A 15,483-nucleotide genomic window follows, 5' to 3' on the forward strand; every position below is an offset into this window, starting at 1 on the left:
TGACCCCAATCTAATCTCGTCCCGTTTGAATACTTGCTATTAGGACATCTTTTCTTGATCTTCGGACGTTTTTTTTTTATATTAACGATAGTTAGTAATATAATATCAGTTAAAAACCCTAAAGTATTTTCACTTTGTTGGTCAAAATAACGTGAAGACTCTGTTAATGATAAGCAAAAATGTAGACAAGCAAAAATGTAAAACCATCGAGGAAGCATTTCTCTTGAGTAAAGTTCACTTTAGCAATGATTTTCCCTCTTAATCATTAACACACAAGCAAATGAGATTTAAAAAGTTCAAAAGTGATGGAAATGTACTTTAATTTTGTTTATGCATAAAAAGAGGTTTAAAACGTGACTATAAAAATATGGTAATCAGCAGCAGAAAACCATGTTTAAAACGACACTTTCACATACATGAGCACAAAGAAACAACAAAAATATTCAAATACATTTCAGCATGTATGTTTCATACATAATCTCTCCATTCCTGACATGAATAGTGTTGTTATCAGATTTAATGATTAATTCAAGCAGTAACTGGTGGTTTTCATCTTCAACCCTGGAGTACAAGCAGCTGGTTTTTCACCCTATATGAACACAAAGAAAAAAAAATAGGTCATGTGATGGGCTCCTCGTTGATAGGATAAGACACTGAAATGGTATTAAACACAAACAGGCACTTCTCAGGTTGCAAACAAACCTTGTACAAACTGCACACAAGACTGAAGAGAGAATTCATTGCTTTATTCTGAAGATCCTCTGTGTGTTCCTGCAGGAAAAACATTGAGCCATTTAATTTCCCAGATTAAAAAAAAAATCCTTATAAATGTAAAATAAAAAAAAATAATAATAAACTTCCTTACTCCATTGATGGTTATCCAAGGCACATACTCATGAGGAGGCTTCAGAGCATTTGTTTTCACTGCATTTCCATGCATTAATTTATTGCCCTGGTCTCCCGTCACACATTTCATGACTGAATCCCATGTTTTTTCGGGTTTGTAGACTCCGAGACACTGAGATGGGAGGTACAGATTAGCATTGCATTGCAACATGGATGATGGATGGATAGGAAGAATAACAGCATGCAAAATAGAAATGAAGACTTACAGGCTGGGCTGCTTTCAACACATTTGCTCCTGATTCCATGCAAAAAATGACCAGAAGAGCCTCATCCAGACCTAATTGATCTAACAGGCAGGTCTGACAGGAAAGAATACAATTATTACACCTGTATTTTTAGCTTTAAACAAGATGTCTTCAATGTTAACATCAATCCACTTCTCCTTTTAAAATGTTTGAGTGGTGAAATAAATAGCAAAAATCTCACCTCAATCATGTTACCTTGACATTCACCCTCTCCGTGCTGACAGACGAAGGTGTACTTCCCCTGATCTTCTTTCTCCTATTATGAAAACAAATTATGAGCAACATCATTTGACATTAATGTAACTTACATGAATGTGAGCCTTTTTATCTTTTACTGTTAAATAAATTGGTTGCTATTTGCACTGTGCAAGTTGTGTTAGGTACTATATTTGCATTGTGTCAAATACAATAAATGTATTCGAGTTTACACCATGTTGCATGCAAATAGCAATAGATTATATTCACACACAGTGTAAGCAGTTATGTGCTGTGTTTATACAAAGGGTAAATTGTCCCAGCAGCAGTGGGCATACCTGTGCATTTCCATATGGAACCAGATCAATGTTCATGATGTCTGAAAGCATTATATAGGTTGGCACGAGCTGTCCTGCAAGAAAACCTCTGCATCCAGGACACAAAGACTCATAGTACAGGCTCACATTCACTTTGTCAGCGTTGGGCTTTGTCACGTTAAACTTCATGCATTGTTCAAGCACCTAAAAAAAGAAGAGAATAAGGGAAATGATCAGTGCCCAAAAAGTTCGGGATTTCCCAAAAAGCGGAAAACAAAACGAGAAGCACAATTTTATACGTCTGGGCAATTTGCTAAATGTATCTATTACTTCAAATGCGCACTTTCACTTTTTCGTGCAAGTAAAATTATTGCTAATAAAGACATACAAAATACACATTGGCTATCAAATGGTTTCGGAAATTTAAGGAGTATTTTTTTCCCCAGATAAGTTACTTACCCCACATTCGGCTGCAATGTCTTCAGAATCGCACCACTGTGAAGGTGGATACTTACAGGAGAAAATAAACCTACCGCTGCATTTACTCAGTGACAATACAGCGAAGAACAACACAGACAGTTTAAAGCCGAACATGATTCCTGGTCACCTCTTTGCCTTGTTCCGAATCCGAATGGAAATGTGTAGTGTACAACATTTTAAACTTTCTTCCTGCTACATATCGAAGGGCAGAGATTTTGATTGGTGTATTTACGTGACGTCATTAAAATCCGGCAAAACCCAACACTGCAAATGCTCGAGACTTTTATTTTGGCCACAAAATATTATTACTATCACGAGGAACACTACGCTGAAAAGTTTATTATTATTATTATTATTATTTTTTTTTGCAGTGAAACTTTATGATAGTTTCCCAATTGAACTATCAAAATGGCAACATGGTTCAGTTTGGGATTTGTGACCACAGTGTTATTATTCCAAACCAGACTGTAAAACTCAGTGTTGCACGGGTAATGCCACGGACAGTATTTTTAATTACAATTTGTTTGTTCATATATGGTGTATGTATAGCTCTTCATGAATGTATTCTTCTCATGAATGTAAACGTGAGTTGACGTTTTAAAAGTGCTATATAGATATAGAAAGTACTATATAGAAGTTTACTAGTGCATTTTCTTTCATTGATTGCATGATGTGCCAGGGTATCAAAGTGCATCTGTTTTCATCTCTGCAGACATGAGTAATGTAAGATCTGCTATAATCTCTTCGAGGTCTTAAAACCACAATTTCCTACAAGGGCACAGTGACCTAATCAGACCTGTTAGGGTGTCTTTATCTTGACTGCATCCTTGGTGGTTGGAAGGGAAGTACAAAAAATTTGAATGGGTACTTTCCCCAGTCCCTTCCTAACGCCTACACAGCGTATAAAATGTTTGGTTTATGGTTTCTCTTTATATTCTGCAATATCTTCCTTCTTTTGGGACAATCATTCTCATTCCAATTGTCACAATCTTGTTAGATACACTACTTTGGATATTATCTATTGACTAAGATATTATCATGAAACCTATTTGCTTACAATTTTAATATTACTTGATCAGTTTGTTGTCTTTATAATTTTACATTATATTTATTTCTTGCTTATAATTTGATCACTGACATAATCATTGCTCGTCCACCTGGATCACAACTGCATCACAACATATATGACCAAAAAAAAATTACTTCTTGAGTTTGAAGGTTCTAAAATGAGTTATATTTTACAGACAAGGTCAAATATAATGAATATGCAGAGTCAGACTGTCTTGTTTCTGTGTGACCTTTACATGACTGGTGTAAACAAATCACATGGGCTGTTTATGTCAGTTTGTTCCTCTGAACAATGACGTCAATGCTCCATAAACAGAAACAATGTAATACAGAACTGACTGATTCAGATTATAAAAATGTAGATTTTAAAGACACTATGAAATCAAAACTTGGAATTTTTGGAATATATTTAATTTGTTTCATTCATATGTCCTTGTAATCTTGCCCAACATTTTTTTCCTCATTCAAGAAGCAGTTTCACTTAGATATTCGCCATATGGGGAAGTTCTGTTTCACACTACTTTAAAAGTGTTGTTGCTTACAATTCAGACATTTGGTCAGTATATTTAATGATTTAAAGGAGTAGTTCACTTTTGAAAAAAACTTTCTGAGAAATTACTCACCCCCATGTCATCCAAGGTGTCCATGTCATTCTTTCTTCAGTCAAAAAGAAAGGTTTTTGATGAATACATTCCAGCATTTTTCTCCATATAATGTACTTTACTGGGAACCAAACGGTTCAAGGTCCAAAAGACACTTTCAGTACAAACTGCAAACTATTCAAAGGGCTTTAAACGATTCCAGACGATGAATAAGGGTCTTATCAAGCGAAACGATCACTCATTTAATAAAAAAAATAAAATAAAGTTTAAGTTTTATAAGCTCAAATGGTCGCCTTGCTCTGTTCTGAGATACGCGTTCGTGACTCTCCTGTTCGAACTCATTCATCAAAATGAACAAATCTTTTTCCGAGTCAATTCATTCGTTTCGTTCGTTGAATGAACCAAATGACTAGAAAAAAAGATTCGTTCATTTTGATGAACGAGTTCGAACAGGAGAGTCACAAACGTGCGTCACAGAACAGAGCAAGGCGACCATTTGAGCTTAGAAAACTTTTCTATTAAATGAGCGATGGTTTCGCTTGACAAGACCCTTATTCATCGTCTGGAATCTTTTAAAGCCCTTTGAACAGTTTGCACTGAAACTGTCTTTTGGACCTTAAACTGTTTGGTTCCCACTGAAGTGCATTACATGGTGAAAAATCCTGGAATGTATTCATCAAAAATCTTAATTTCTTTTCGACTGAAGAAAGAAAGACATGGACATCTTGGATGACATGGGGGTGAGTAAATCATCAGCAAAAGTTTTTCAAAAGTGAACTACTCCTTTAAAACCATCCTGATCCAGCTGTTGGTCACTTTGAATTCGAAACATTCTCTCGGTTGTTCCTATATTATGACAGATTTTCCACCCCCAGGTAATCTAAGTACACATGCCAAAGTGTTTGTCAAATGACTACTGACCCAACAAGTCTGAGTTATGACACTTTTTGCTGCTTCAGCATGACATTCCCTGTAAAAGCACCAGTTGTTCGAATAACATCACAAGACCAAACTGATGACGACAGACCAGAAGGTGCAATAGACTCAATATCTTTTTATTGTCTTAAAAATAATTCCATCTATCTATTAAAGAGCCATATCTCTGTAATGCTTGTGTACCTGTTTGAGAGACAAACACTGATTCAAACTGAACACTGAAAAATCTGCGCCCAAAAACAGATTGGAGAGAACAGAAGTAATAAAAGGAGAATGAAGTATGTACATTAAATTTACGCACACGCACACACACATACACACACAATGTACTGGATAACAAACAGTGCTCCCCATCCTCCATGTCTAATGGCACTTTGGTGTGCATTATCTTCAACAGGCTACTTCATGCACTCAGGGGAAACAAGACAGTAAGGTATCATTTAGTTTAAAGAAGTGAAGGGTAATCAGTGGTTATGTCATAACCACTAAATACAAAAGTACATGTCTATTAAACATTGGCCCTGGTGTATCTTACTTTTCGGGGCATATCTTGTTTAGAAAGAGGGAGGGGTAATTTCTGCTAATTTACCTGAGACTACAGAGGGAAGTTGGGCAGAAATTAGGATGTAATTGTCAGAATTATTAAAATCCAAAAATGAAACTTGAAAAATATGTCTGCTATGAAAAGAAAAAAGAGCTGGCTCTGGGTCATATCTGCATTTTTACTCAGAGAAAATGTTGTGAGGTGAGGGAGCACTGTTTAAAGTGAACAAAGAAGGGAAAGCAAATCTTCAAGTTTAAAACAGCTGAGGCAAAAAACAAAACAAAAAAAAAAGACAAGAATCCCTGTCTGACAGAGAGAGCACATTTGAAAACATCTTCTATTTGGTTAATTAGATAATGTAAACATTTGTAACTGTACTGAATGGAAGAGAGATATTCAAGCTAGCTTATCTTTGAATCCGTAAGGTCATTTCTTACAATGAAAAAACTTTGACATACAATTATAGTTTCTCTTTAAAAAGGAGTTAAAGAAAATAAAAACACATAACAGACCCACTACGGCACGATCATAACGCGTTATGACATTATAGGCCTGTGACTAAAATGTGTACCTAACCTATTTCTTTTGCTCATAAAGACCGTCAAGCTTCATTATTTCTCACTCATAATCACCTCAAGATGTGCTTGTATAGTGCATTTAGAGGATTTTACTCCACTGCTTTATCTCACACAAACTCGTCCCATCCAACACTCTGGCTCATTCTCTGTGCTCTCAAAGACCCGACGTCAGTCAGTCAGAACATTCAAGGAATCATAACCAGTGACTCTGTTCTTGCTCCACTCCACACCGTCATAGCAAAACAACTTCATACTATCGATAGGATGAAACAAACTGGAATTTACAGACAAAAAACGCTTACAAAATTAAAACCTTATTGTCTGTTGTGGATTTATAAAAACAAAAATGAATCCATCTAAAAGGAGGATGTCAAAAGTGAAGAATTAATATACTAGATTTAGGCAAATTTAAAGTTTCAAGGTTTTAAAGTATTTCAATTTGCCCTTTAAATAAACTGAAATACACTGCATCTGTATTTGATAGCCTATTTGATTTATTAAAATATATCCAGAATAAAAGCCTGTTCACACATTGTGTTTAGACCAGTGCTTATAAAACCACAAATGGGCTGAATAAAAATGTAATTTCACTCTTTGACAGTTGTGGCGGTTTTGGAAAAGGAAGAAATACTGTTTACCATGTACCAAAGCACTACGCAACATTTCATTGTTCTGCAACTTTGTAGGTAATCCTTTAGCAGTTTATAAGTTATTGTTAAATATGTGTACGTTTATTTCTGCCACGGAATAAAACAAATTAGAAAGGAAATGAATTTTTAACGATGCGAGTTCATATCTCTGTTTATTTTCTCAGAATTGCACGATGCAATGCACTCACAATTCTGTGAAGAAAAGTTTAAATTCAAAGATATCAACAACAACAAAAAAAGATGCAAATAAACAAAACTGTGAAATATAAACTTAGAATCCAGAGGGAAAAAAAAGTCAGCATTGCGAGATGTGATCATGCAATTGCGATTTTTTACTTCTGAAACCAAACTGTACTCTGTAAGAGCCACCAAATTGTAGTTTTATGTAACAGTGGCCAAAAGTGTGGTTGAATAGCTTTATTCCCAGTGCGATGGATAAGAGATTAGAAAACCTCTCTGGCGGAAAAAAAAACAAAAAAAACCCAAACAATTCTGTCGCACTGTTGACATGTGAATATTCATGTTCAATCAAATTAAAATCTTTATCACATTGAATTTTTGTCTTGGTGTGAACAGGCCTTAAAAAATTGACAAAATTACTCAAAGGTACCTCAAATTAACTTCCACGAAAGTGCATACTGGTTAAGACCAAACCTCATTAAAAGCACACAAGCTAACAAATAGGAGTTATGTTTAAGTACAAATAAGAGGTCTTCTCTAACTTGCTATTCCCGATGCAACTACTTTATTTTAAAGTACTGAACAGAACGCCTTTGATGGGATGATCCTCCTTTTGGTCGTAGGGTTCGAGGAGTGTGTGTGTGTGGCATGAATATCTGATTAGTGACTCTATGGAAGTGAAGCATTCTGTACTGCCCCAATCCCAGGAAAGCTCCTCAAGGACATATGGGCAGAAGGCACTTTAAAACCACTTCCTCTTCAAAAATCTAATTTAATCACTGATTCTTAGTAAGCAAAAATAAACTTGCTATCTGGTTCTGCTTATGATCACTCGCACAAAAAATGTTACTTTCTAGACCAGCTGACTTGTATGATGTACAGACCAGTGTATCATCTGACAAGATGAGCCACAGCTCAAGCCCAAAATGCCATGAAACACTAGGGGAAGTACAGTTACAAAATGCCCAACCACCATTAGGACTTATTTACTACCACAATATATCAACTTGCACCTGAAAATTACCTAAAAAAATCTGTAATCATATCCAGGTGATCTTCAGTTCCATTTGTGCTTGCGTCTGTTGAATAACCTGCTTAGCCCATTGAAACCGTTCTAAGCGAGTGAAAGTTCCTGTGCGCGTCATTGCTTTGGGATCACGTTTGTTTTCTTAACGGTTCGCTATAGTTATGCATCATTCTCATGTTACAAGAATCAAAAAATATAGCAGGAAGCACCATTACCAGCCCACAGAAACCATTAAGATGCTAGGCGCTGTGGTGTAAAATCTCAAATAAAAGTACACAAGTGTTGATGGCTATTTATTCTCACCATGACGACTAGCTTTTAAGAGGCAGATTAGAAGCTAAAAGGACTTCAGAGTCCCTCAACAAAATCTGATATATAAAATAATTTCACATCTTCTACAGGACAACTCACATAAAGAGGAATCTATTGATATGGTTGGCAGAAGCGAACTACCAAACAAATACACAGTGACATAAAGGTGAGTTCAGGCCATGTTATTACCGTAATTACGAGATTATTTATTACAACAAAAAAAAAAAAAATCAGACGCTGCCATCTCAGGACTACGGCAATTACGACATGGCTTGAACGCAGCATAACAGCTAAAAGATTGATTATCAACAGCTGCAAGCTTTCAGTTAATTCCTCATCTCGTTCCTGACCCATGTCCTAATCGCAAATATTCAGGACTGCGGCACTAGTTCGAGCTTTCGTGGAGTCATGTGACACTTGCGTCTTTCTCGTATTGGGACAACAAATACAGAGTTCACAAGCTGTGATCTTACCGTAATTACTGCAGCTGACTTTGATACGGAAAACTATGGGCTTCCAAGAAAGCCGTACGGTTACTTACAATAATATACTGTGCTTATCTGTTCTCTATGATAAACGTAAAAGTTTGGTGTTAGTATAGTTTGCTCTGTATAATGTGCTTAATCATGCTTTATATGTGTTTCCTCGGCAGTGTCGTGTCAGGGTGCTCATCTAGGCGGCTGTGCGAGGACCGGGTAGGCCAGGGTTACATTCAGTGAGTCGTTGTGCTGGACCAGAGAGGTGTGTTTGTAGTGCAGGACCAAGTCTTTCAAGGAACCATAAAGGTTGTAGGGCTCAGCAAATCCAAAACCCGTGGCCGTCTTGTAAACCATGCAATGCTTGATCTCTCCATCCACTCTGTTGAAAAAGAAGAACGTGTGTTATGCGAGAGGGAGATATTAAGGAAGTGTAGCTCACAACCGAGGAAGAGAGCCGTAAACTATTTGACGAATCCAGTTCCAATTCCTCGTTCACATTTAAAAAGGACATTTCAGGTGAGTTTTTTTAAAATAAAATTTTAGAAATTGAGACTGGCACAAATAAAATGAATACCATATGTCCATTTAAACAAACATATACCATTTCAAACTGAATCCTGTATCTCAGATTCTTTTACTTAAACAGGCTAAAGCACACATTCAATTGCAACTGACTTGTTTTATTCAAAATATACATGTATTGAAATTGGTTTGTATTAATATATCAGTATATGAATTATGAAGTTGATCGATATTGGATTTTGCTGATACAATAATAACGTGTAAGCAGAGATGTATAAAGTACTAGAAACCCGGACCTGAGTGAAAGTACAAGTGCTCTATCAAAAAAGTGACTTGAGTAGAAGTTGAAGTGCTCTTTAAGCACCACACTTAAGTAGAAGTACTGAAGTATTCAACATTTTTTGTACTTAAGTATTGCAAGTAGTTTATTTTAAAATGTACTACTTAAGGACTAAAAGTACAAGTATTGTGTCATGTAATTATTAAAGAAAGCAGTCAAAAGTTTGAACCAGCAATCAAATAAGGCGCTTTGGCCGCGGGATACAAATTTGCTTTGGCGGCCGCCAAAAAAAATGTCATTGCAGGACAACCCCTGCATTAGTTGTCAATGTGTGTGTCAATCAATACTATTACCCTATACAACTGGCGTGTGATTTAGGCAGCATGAAAGCCAACTTGCAACAAATGATTCGTAAAATTTTCATAATTGTAACGAGTAACTAGCAGAATATTAAAAAAATAAAAGTATTAAATTCATTGAAAATATCTACTGAAATAAAAGTAGAAGTATGAGAAAAAAAACAATAGTCTAGAAGAGAACAGATACAGCATTTTAGTACTTAAGTAGTTCTACTTCATTACTATACATCTCTTCGTGTAAGAAAAGGCAAGATAAAAAGATTATTGTGCTGATACTACTAAATCTATACACATAAGGCTAGGCAAGGCTTAACATTCCCGTGGCCACGGATTCGAGACTAGCGTGTAACTTTCTCACTCAAACCACTGACTGCTACTGCTTCTGACAGCTTTAGAGAATACATGTATAAATTTGTATATAATGCATAATAATAGCAAATTTGAAAAACAGATATTGCAAACGATCCAGTGTGCATCGGTGTTTGCTCTTCGGATAGGTTTATAATTACAACATGACTTTCCAGCATTGAGCAATGTAGCCAATCACAAACATAACTGTTGATTTCTTGGTGTTTGAATTAGAATCCACTCACCGCTTAAAATTACTTTTTACATTTTTTTAACCTTTGCAAAGGCATTTTTCTAACTTTATTAAATGAGTCATCTTTCAGGTCAAATTCATACATTTATATTGATAAATTGAGTTTATTTATTTGAATAAGATACAATCAGGAAGAATAAGTTCCCAAACAAATGAAATCTGTATCAACAAAATTCATCTTTGCACTGCAGAGGTGACATAGAAGAATTTAAATTCATAATAACGATGCAATGAGATTAGTTACATATAAAAAAATTAATTGATACTTGAATAAAAAAATAAAAACAGCAGTAGGGGGCGGCAAATCACAAACGGCTGATTAATTCAGGAACAAAGCAAGCGACTGAATGAAGTAAACGTTGTTATAATTCATCAACATAAGATCATAAGCAAATGCTTTGCATAAATGTGCTATATTTATTAATTGCAAACTACTCTGAATCTGCACTGGACTCTGAACATAAAATCCCATTAGGCTGCATTTTGTTAAGACATTTAATTTAATCAACAACTTTATTGTAATTGAATAACTAAGTATTGAAATTTTTAAAAGGACCTTTTTTAATGTCTTTTTAGAGACTACATACATTTAATCCAATAATATTAAACAGCAATACGAAGAATTAGGAAAATTCAGTGGCGGCTGCTGGTCTTTCAAAAAGGAGAAGCTAATTTTCGGCCTACATCATTAAAAATTGTCCATTTATTTATACGTAAATTCTGCACAACATTCCTTGAAGAAAATGCTCTGTGACCCTGTCGTACCAACAAGGTGTCTTTTCCAGTGACTTGACCAGTGTCCTCTCAATGGCCAGCAGGGAGAAATGTGGGAATTAGGTTAAACTGACACAAGGAATATGGGGTATAATTGTGTGAAATCTATGATGAAAATTGGCTAGCAATTGCGCTAAGCAAATACCAAGAAATACATTGCAGCAGTTTGTCTTTCGACTACACTTGCAAAATCTGTAATGGGACTGAGCTTGACCAGCTTGAGCGTCAGTGACTTTTTATAGTACAAAATCGCTATCAGTCAAAAGGAGATGCAGTCTTTCGACAGACCCTCCAATCATCACGCAGAAGTCCAGAGTCCAGGCTAGCCCACTGCTCCTTTCACCCCCAGGGACGCTCAGCGTCCGTGGGCGGGACATATTCGCAGCATTTATCCAATGACAGTCTAGTTTAGAAGCACTGAACAAAACTGTTCAAAGCATTCCCATTGAGGTCAATGGATGCTAAGCTTCAACAAAGGAAATGCACTGTGACGCTACGGGAATGTATGAGAAGGAAATCGAGTCAGTCGACCTGATATATGTAGCAGATTCTGAACAAACTCGTCTTCATGATAAACGTGTTCTAACGCATTTTTAGTCAATAAAATGTTAACACAGTACATATTTGACCATTAGACATTATAGGGGAAGCCGAGCTTCCCTTGCATAAAGAAGAAATTATTTATTTTTATGAAATACCAGACAGATAAACTACATATTGTCATGTCATATGAAGTCCCAGCTAGTTGAAAGCTGTATGTTTGATTCATTAAAGAGTCTTTTTTTCAGGAGTCGGACTACACTGTATGACCTGAATGTTTCTGATTCACTAAAATGAGAACCGATTCATTAGAATCATTCGTTTTTCTAGTCTAACTGAATGTTTTGCAATATAGATTTGGTGATGCGGTGCCTTTGAATAAGTAGTGGAAAAATACACATTTTAGAACCACTAACAGAAAAGAAAGTTATGCCTGAATAAGGAGCAAACCCTGGCTGTTGCAAATGTGAATCTGGATGAGGTAAATAGAGCATTGTTTTAGTAACTCACACAACAGAGCATGCGTAGGAGCCTTTCTGGGTCTGGCTCTCTCTGATGAGGAAGGTGCCGTCTCGTTTGCCTCTCAGGAGATCCTCCGCCTGTGTGCGTTTGATGTCCCCTACGTACCAGGAGCACTCGTCGTGATGTGCTTGATCGTCATCGTCGTCCAACAGAGAATAGAAGCTGAAAGGTCAGAAGTGGAATCATCTGATTTATCTATCCAAAAATCATGATTTTAATGTATGTGCTTTGTGCAATAAGAAAATTTAGTTAACCTTCCTGCTTGTTGTTTATTTTAAATCTTTATGCCATGTCATCACCAAAAAGCCAATTTTCATGGCAAAAACTGTGGTTTAAAATACAAAGGCAAACAATACATAAATCCACTCAAGTTAAAATCTTTCAATTTAATATTTGAAAGAATTTAAAAAAACTGAGGTAAAAAAAATCTGAATAAAACTTGTATGCCATGATATGCTTGACAGTGGAATCTGATATAATCTTGAGTCAAGTTCATTGTTTAACTTTTTCATAATTTGTCTATAATTTTTAAAGTGGTGTTCTATGGGTGTGCTAAACTGACTAATGTACCTGGGCCTGGCTTCATACATCCTATTTGCACTTCTGAAGACAGACTGAACAGAACTTACTCTTCTGATTCATTCATTAAACCCAGCCATTCGTTGATCTTCCTTTGCCTGGTGCCTTTCTGAGTCAACCATCTGCAAAGAGAATATCAGTGTTGTTAACATCACCAGCAGTTACCTGTGAATAAATAACCAGTGTACAGAGTATCCTGAATTTTTGATTTTATTGTGAGCTTGCAGTAATGCCTGCGTACCGCAAAATAATGTTTTTATACTGTGTTGCCTTTACTGGCTTCACTCAACAATGGAACAAAACCTGACAAAACTTTGGGTTCAGTAATATTATTTATTTAGCAAGGATACATTAAATAGATCAAACGTGACAGTAAAAGCATTTATAATGTCACAAGATTTCTACGTCAAATAAATTCTATTCTGAAAAAATTATATTAACCAGCACAACTGTTTTCAACATTGATAATAAGAAACATTTCTTGAGCAAAAATCAGCATGTATTATTTAGGAAGGATCATCTGAGTAATGGCTACTGAACGTTCAGATTTGCCATCACAGGAATAAATGACATTTTTTTACCTATATTAAAATAGAAATATATGGGGGCTGTTCTTACACAAGGTATTGGTCCCTTAGCTTCCTCAGCTGTATGAGGTCTGGTTTCAAGCTGTTCATCCTCTTGTCTATCTCTCGATTGTCTGTGGCTTGCCTCTTTAAGTCCAGTTCCAATTTCCTCTTGCTGTCATGAATCTCTGTCACTCTGGACTTCAGCTTTTCAGAGTTGCTCTGAATTCTGAATAGACAGTGAAAAAGTTTCTCTCTGATATAGAAGCCAAAACATGTCTTGAATTCAAAGTTACACCAAGCAATTATGGATTGTACAGGTATGGATATAGTGCTCTGATGTGTAATGAAAAACAAGAGTACCTCTCAATCTCCTTGTCATTGCCTTCTCTGCGAAACTTCTCAATGTTCTCTCTGCTGAGGCGCTCCTGGGTCTCACACTGTTCCTCAAAGATCTTGATGGTCTCATTAAAGGCCTCTATGGCTGTTCGCTTCATCTGCAGCTCCTGAGAGATTGAACAGACCATCTCCATTAGTGACTCTGTTAATAAGATCCCATCGCATTTAACAGAGAGATGAAATGCGGCCTTACTTGTGATGTGCGTGTGTATTCTTCATACAGTACATCATATTCACGACTTTTCTCCTGATACTGCTCGTGATAAACCTTCAGCTGCTCTCCTACCGCCTCAATACTGTCCTCTTTCACCACCTGATCCTGCAGAGCACAAGAAAATGTGTTCACAAGCCTTCCTGAACAGTTTACACAGCATTAGTTGGGAGTTTTTTTTTTCCTCCTTAAGAAAATCAAACTAATCTGTATCGACAGATATCTTTCTAAATAATCGGCTATTGTTATCTGCAGAGAAATTTAGTATTGGTGCATCTCTACTGTTGAGTTCAAAACAACATGCAGGGGTCTTGCATCATTTCTTAAAGTTGGGGATTAATTCTAATAACAAATGTAGTTTTATATATTATTATACACTCACCTAAAGGATTATTAGGAACACCATACTAATACTGTGTTTGACCCCCTTTCGCCATCAGAACTGCCTTAATTCTACGTGGCATTGATTCAACAAGGTGCTGAAAGCATTCTTTAGAAATGTTGGCCGATATTGATAGGATAGCATCTTGCAGTTGATGGCGATTTGTGGGATGCTCATCCAGGGCACGAAGCTCCCGTTCCATCACATCCCAAAGATGATCTATTGGTTTGAGATCTGGTGACTGTGGGGGCCATTTTAGTACAGTGAACTCATTGTCATGTTCAAGAAACCAATTTGAAATGATTCGAGCTTTGTGACATGGTGCATTATCCTGCTGGAAGTAGCCATCAGAGGATGGGGACATGGTGGCCATAAAGGGATGGACATGATCAGAAACAATGATCAGGTAGGCCGTGGCATTTAAACTATGCCCGATTGGCACTAAGGGGCCTAAAGTGTGCCAAGAAAACACCCCCCACACCATTACACCACCACCACCAGCTTGCACAGTGGTAAAAAGGCGTGATGGATCCATGTCCTCATTCTGTTTACGCCAACTTCTGACTCTACCATCTGAATGTCTCAACAGAAATCGAGGCTCAAACCAGGCAACATTTTTCCAGTCTTCAACTGTCAAATTTTGGTGAGCTCTTGCAAATTGTAGCCACTTTTTCCTATTTTTAGTGGAGATGAGTGGTACCCGGTGGGGTCTTCTGCTGTTGTAGCCCATCCGCCTCAAGGTTGTGCGTGTTGTGGCTACACAAACGCTTTGCTGCATACCTCGGTTGTAACGAGTGGTTATTTCAGTCAAAGTTGCTCTTCTATCAGCTTAAATCAGTCGGCCCATTCTCCGCTGACCTCTAGCATCAACGCGACATTTTCGCCCACAGGACTGCTGCATACTGGAATGTTTTTCCGTTTTCACACCATTCTTTGTAAACCCTAGAAATGGTTGTGCGTGAAATTCCCAGTAACTGAGCAGAATTTGAAATACTCAGACCGGCCTGTTTGGCACCAACAACCATGCCACGCTCAAAATTGCTTAAATCACCTTTCTTTCCCATTCTAACATTCAGTTTGGAGTTCAGGAGATTGTCTTGACCAGGACCACACCCCTAAATGCATTGATGCAACTGCCATGTGATTGGTTGATAAGATAATTGCATTGATGAGAAATTGAACAGGTGTTTCTAATAATCCTTTAGGTGATTGTATACAAGAAAGACAAA

The 15,483-nt window shown here is 36.8% G+C and overlaps 2 protein-coding genes across 5 annotated transcripts in view; both read right to left on the reverse strand.

Moving 5' to 3' along the window:
• Positions 1-303: 303 nt before the first annotated feature.
• ifi30a (IFI30 lysosomal thiol reductase a) lies at positions 304-2,307 on the reverse strand. Its single transcript, XM_039677636.2, has 7 exons — positions 2,123-2,307; positions 1,685-1,867; positions 1,333-1,407; positions 1,113-1,205; positions 866-1,018; positions 703-771; positions 304-589 (listed from the first exon to the last, which is right to left on the reverse strand). The coding sequence occupies exons 1-7, from the start codon at positions 2,255-2,257 to the stop codon at positions 524-526; spliced, it is 774 nt and encodes a 257-aa protein (XP_039533570.1). The 5' UTR covers positions 2,258-2,307; the 3' UTR covers positions 304-523.
• Positions 2,308-4,847: 2,540 nt separating this feature from the next.
• Positions 4,848-15,483, reverse strand: part of pik3r2 (phosphoinositide-3-kinase, regulatory subunit 2 (beta)) — a 32,211-nt gene continuing 21,575 nt past the window's right edge. For all 4 annotated transcript variants that reach the window (XM_039677517.2, XM_039677520.2, XM_089131302.1 and 1 more), the window contains exons 11-16: positions 13,855-13,980; positions 13,626-13,768; positions 13,315-13,491; positions 12,747-12,818; positions 12,106-12,279; positions 4,848-8,898 (exon numbers count right to left, since the gene is read on the reverse strand). In XM_039677517.2, coding sequence (XP_039533451.1) covers positions 8,709-8,898; positions 12,106-12,279; positions 12,747-12,818; positions 13,315-13,491; positions 13,626-13,768; positions 13,855-13,980 — 882 coding nt within the window. In that variant the 3' untranslated portion in view covers positions 4,848-8,708. The remainder of the gene's footprint in view (positions 8,899-12,105; positions 12,280-12,746; positions 12,819-13,314; positions 13,492-13,625; positions 13,769-13,854; positions 13,981-15,483) is intronic.

This window comes from Pimephales promelas, chromosome 5 (assembly GCF_988280905.1).
Source record: "Pimephales promelas chromosome 5, fPimPro1.hap1.1, whole genome shotgun sequence".
Lineage (NCBI taxonomy): Eukaryota > Metazoa > Chordata > Actinopteri > Cypriniformes > Leuciscidae > Pimephales > Pimephales promelas.

Excerpts from the sequence above, each read along its gene's own strand:
- ifi30a (XM_039677636.2), bottom strand. The coding sequence starts at position 2,257 with ATGTTCGGCTTTAAACTGTCTGTGTTGTTCTTCGCTGTATTGTCACTG. Across the intron at positions 1,408-1,684 it reads TTCCATATGGAAATGCACAG|GAGAAAGAAGATCAGGGGAA; the intron begins GTATGCCCACTG and ends TTTTCATAATAG. Across the intron at positions 1,019-1,112 it reads TGTTGAAAGCAGCCCAGCCT|TGTCTCGGAGTCTACAAACC; the intron begins GTAAGTCTTCAT and ends CTCCCATCTCAG.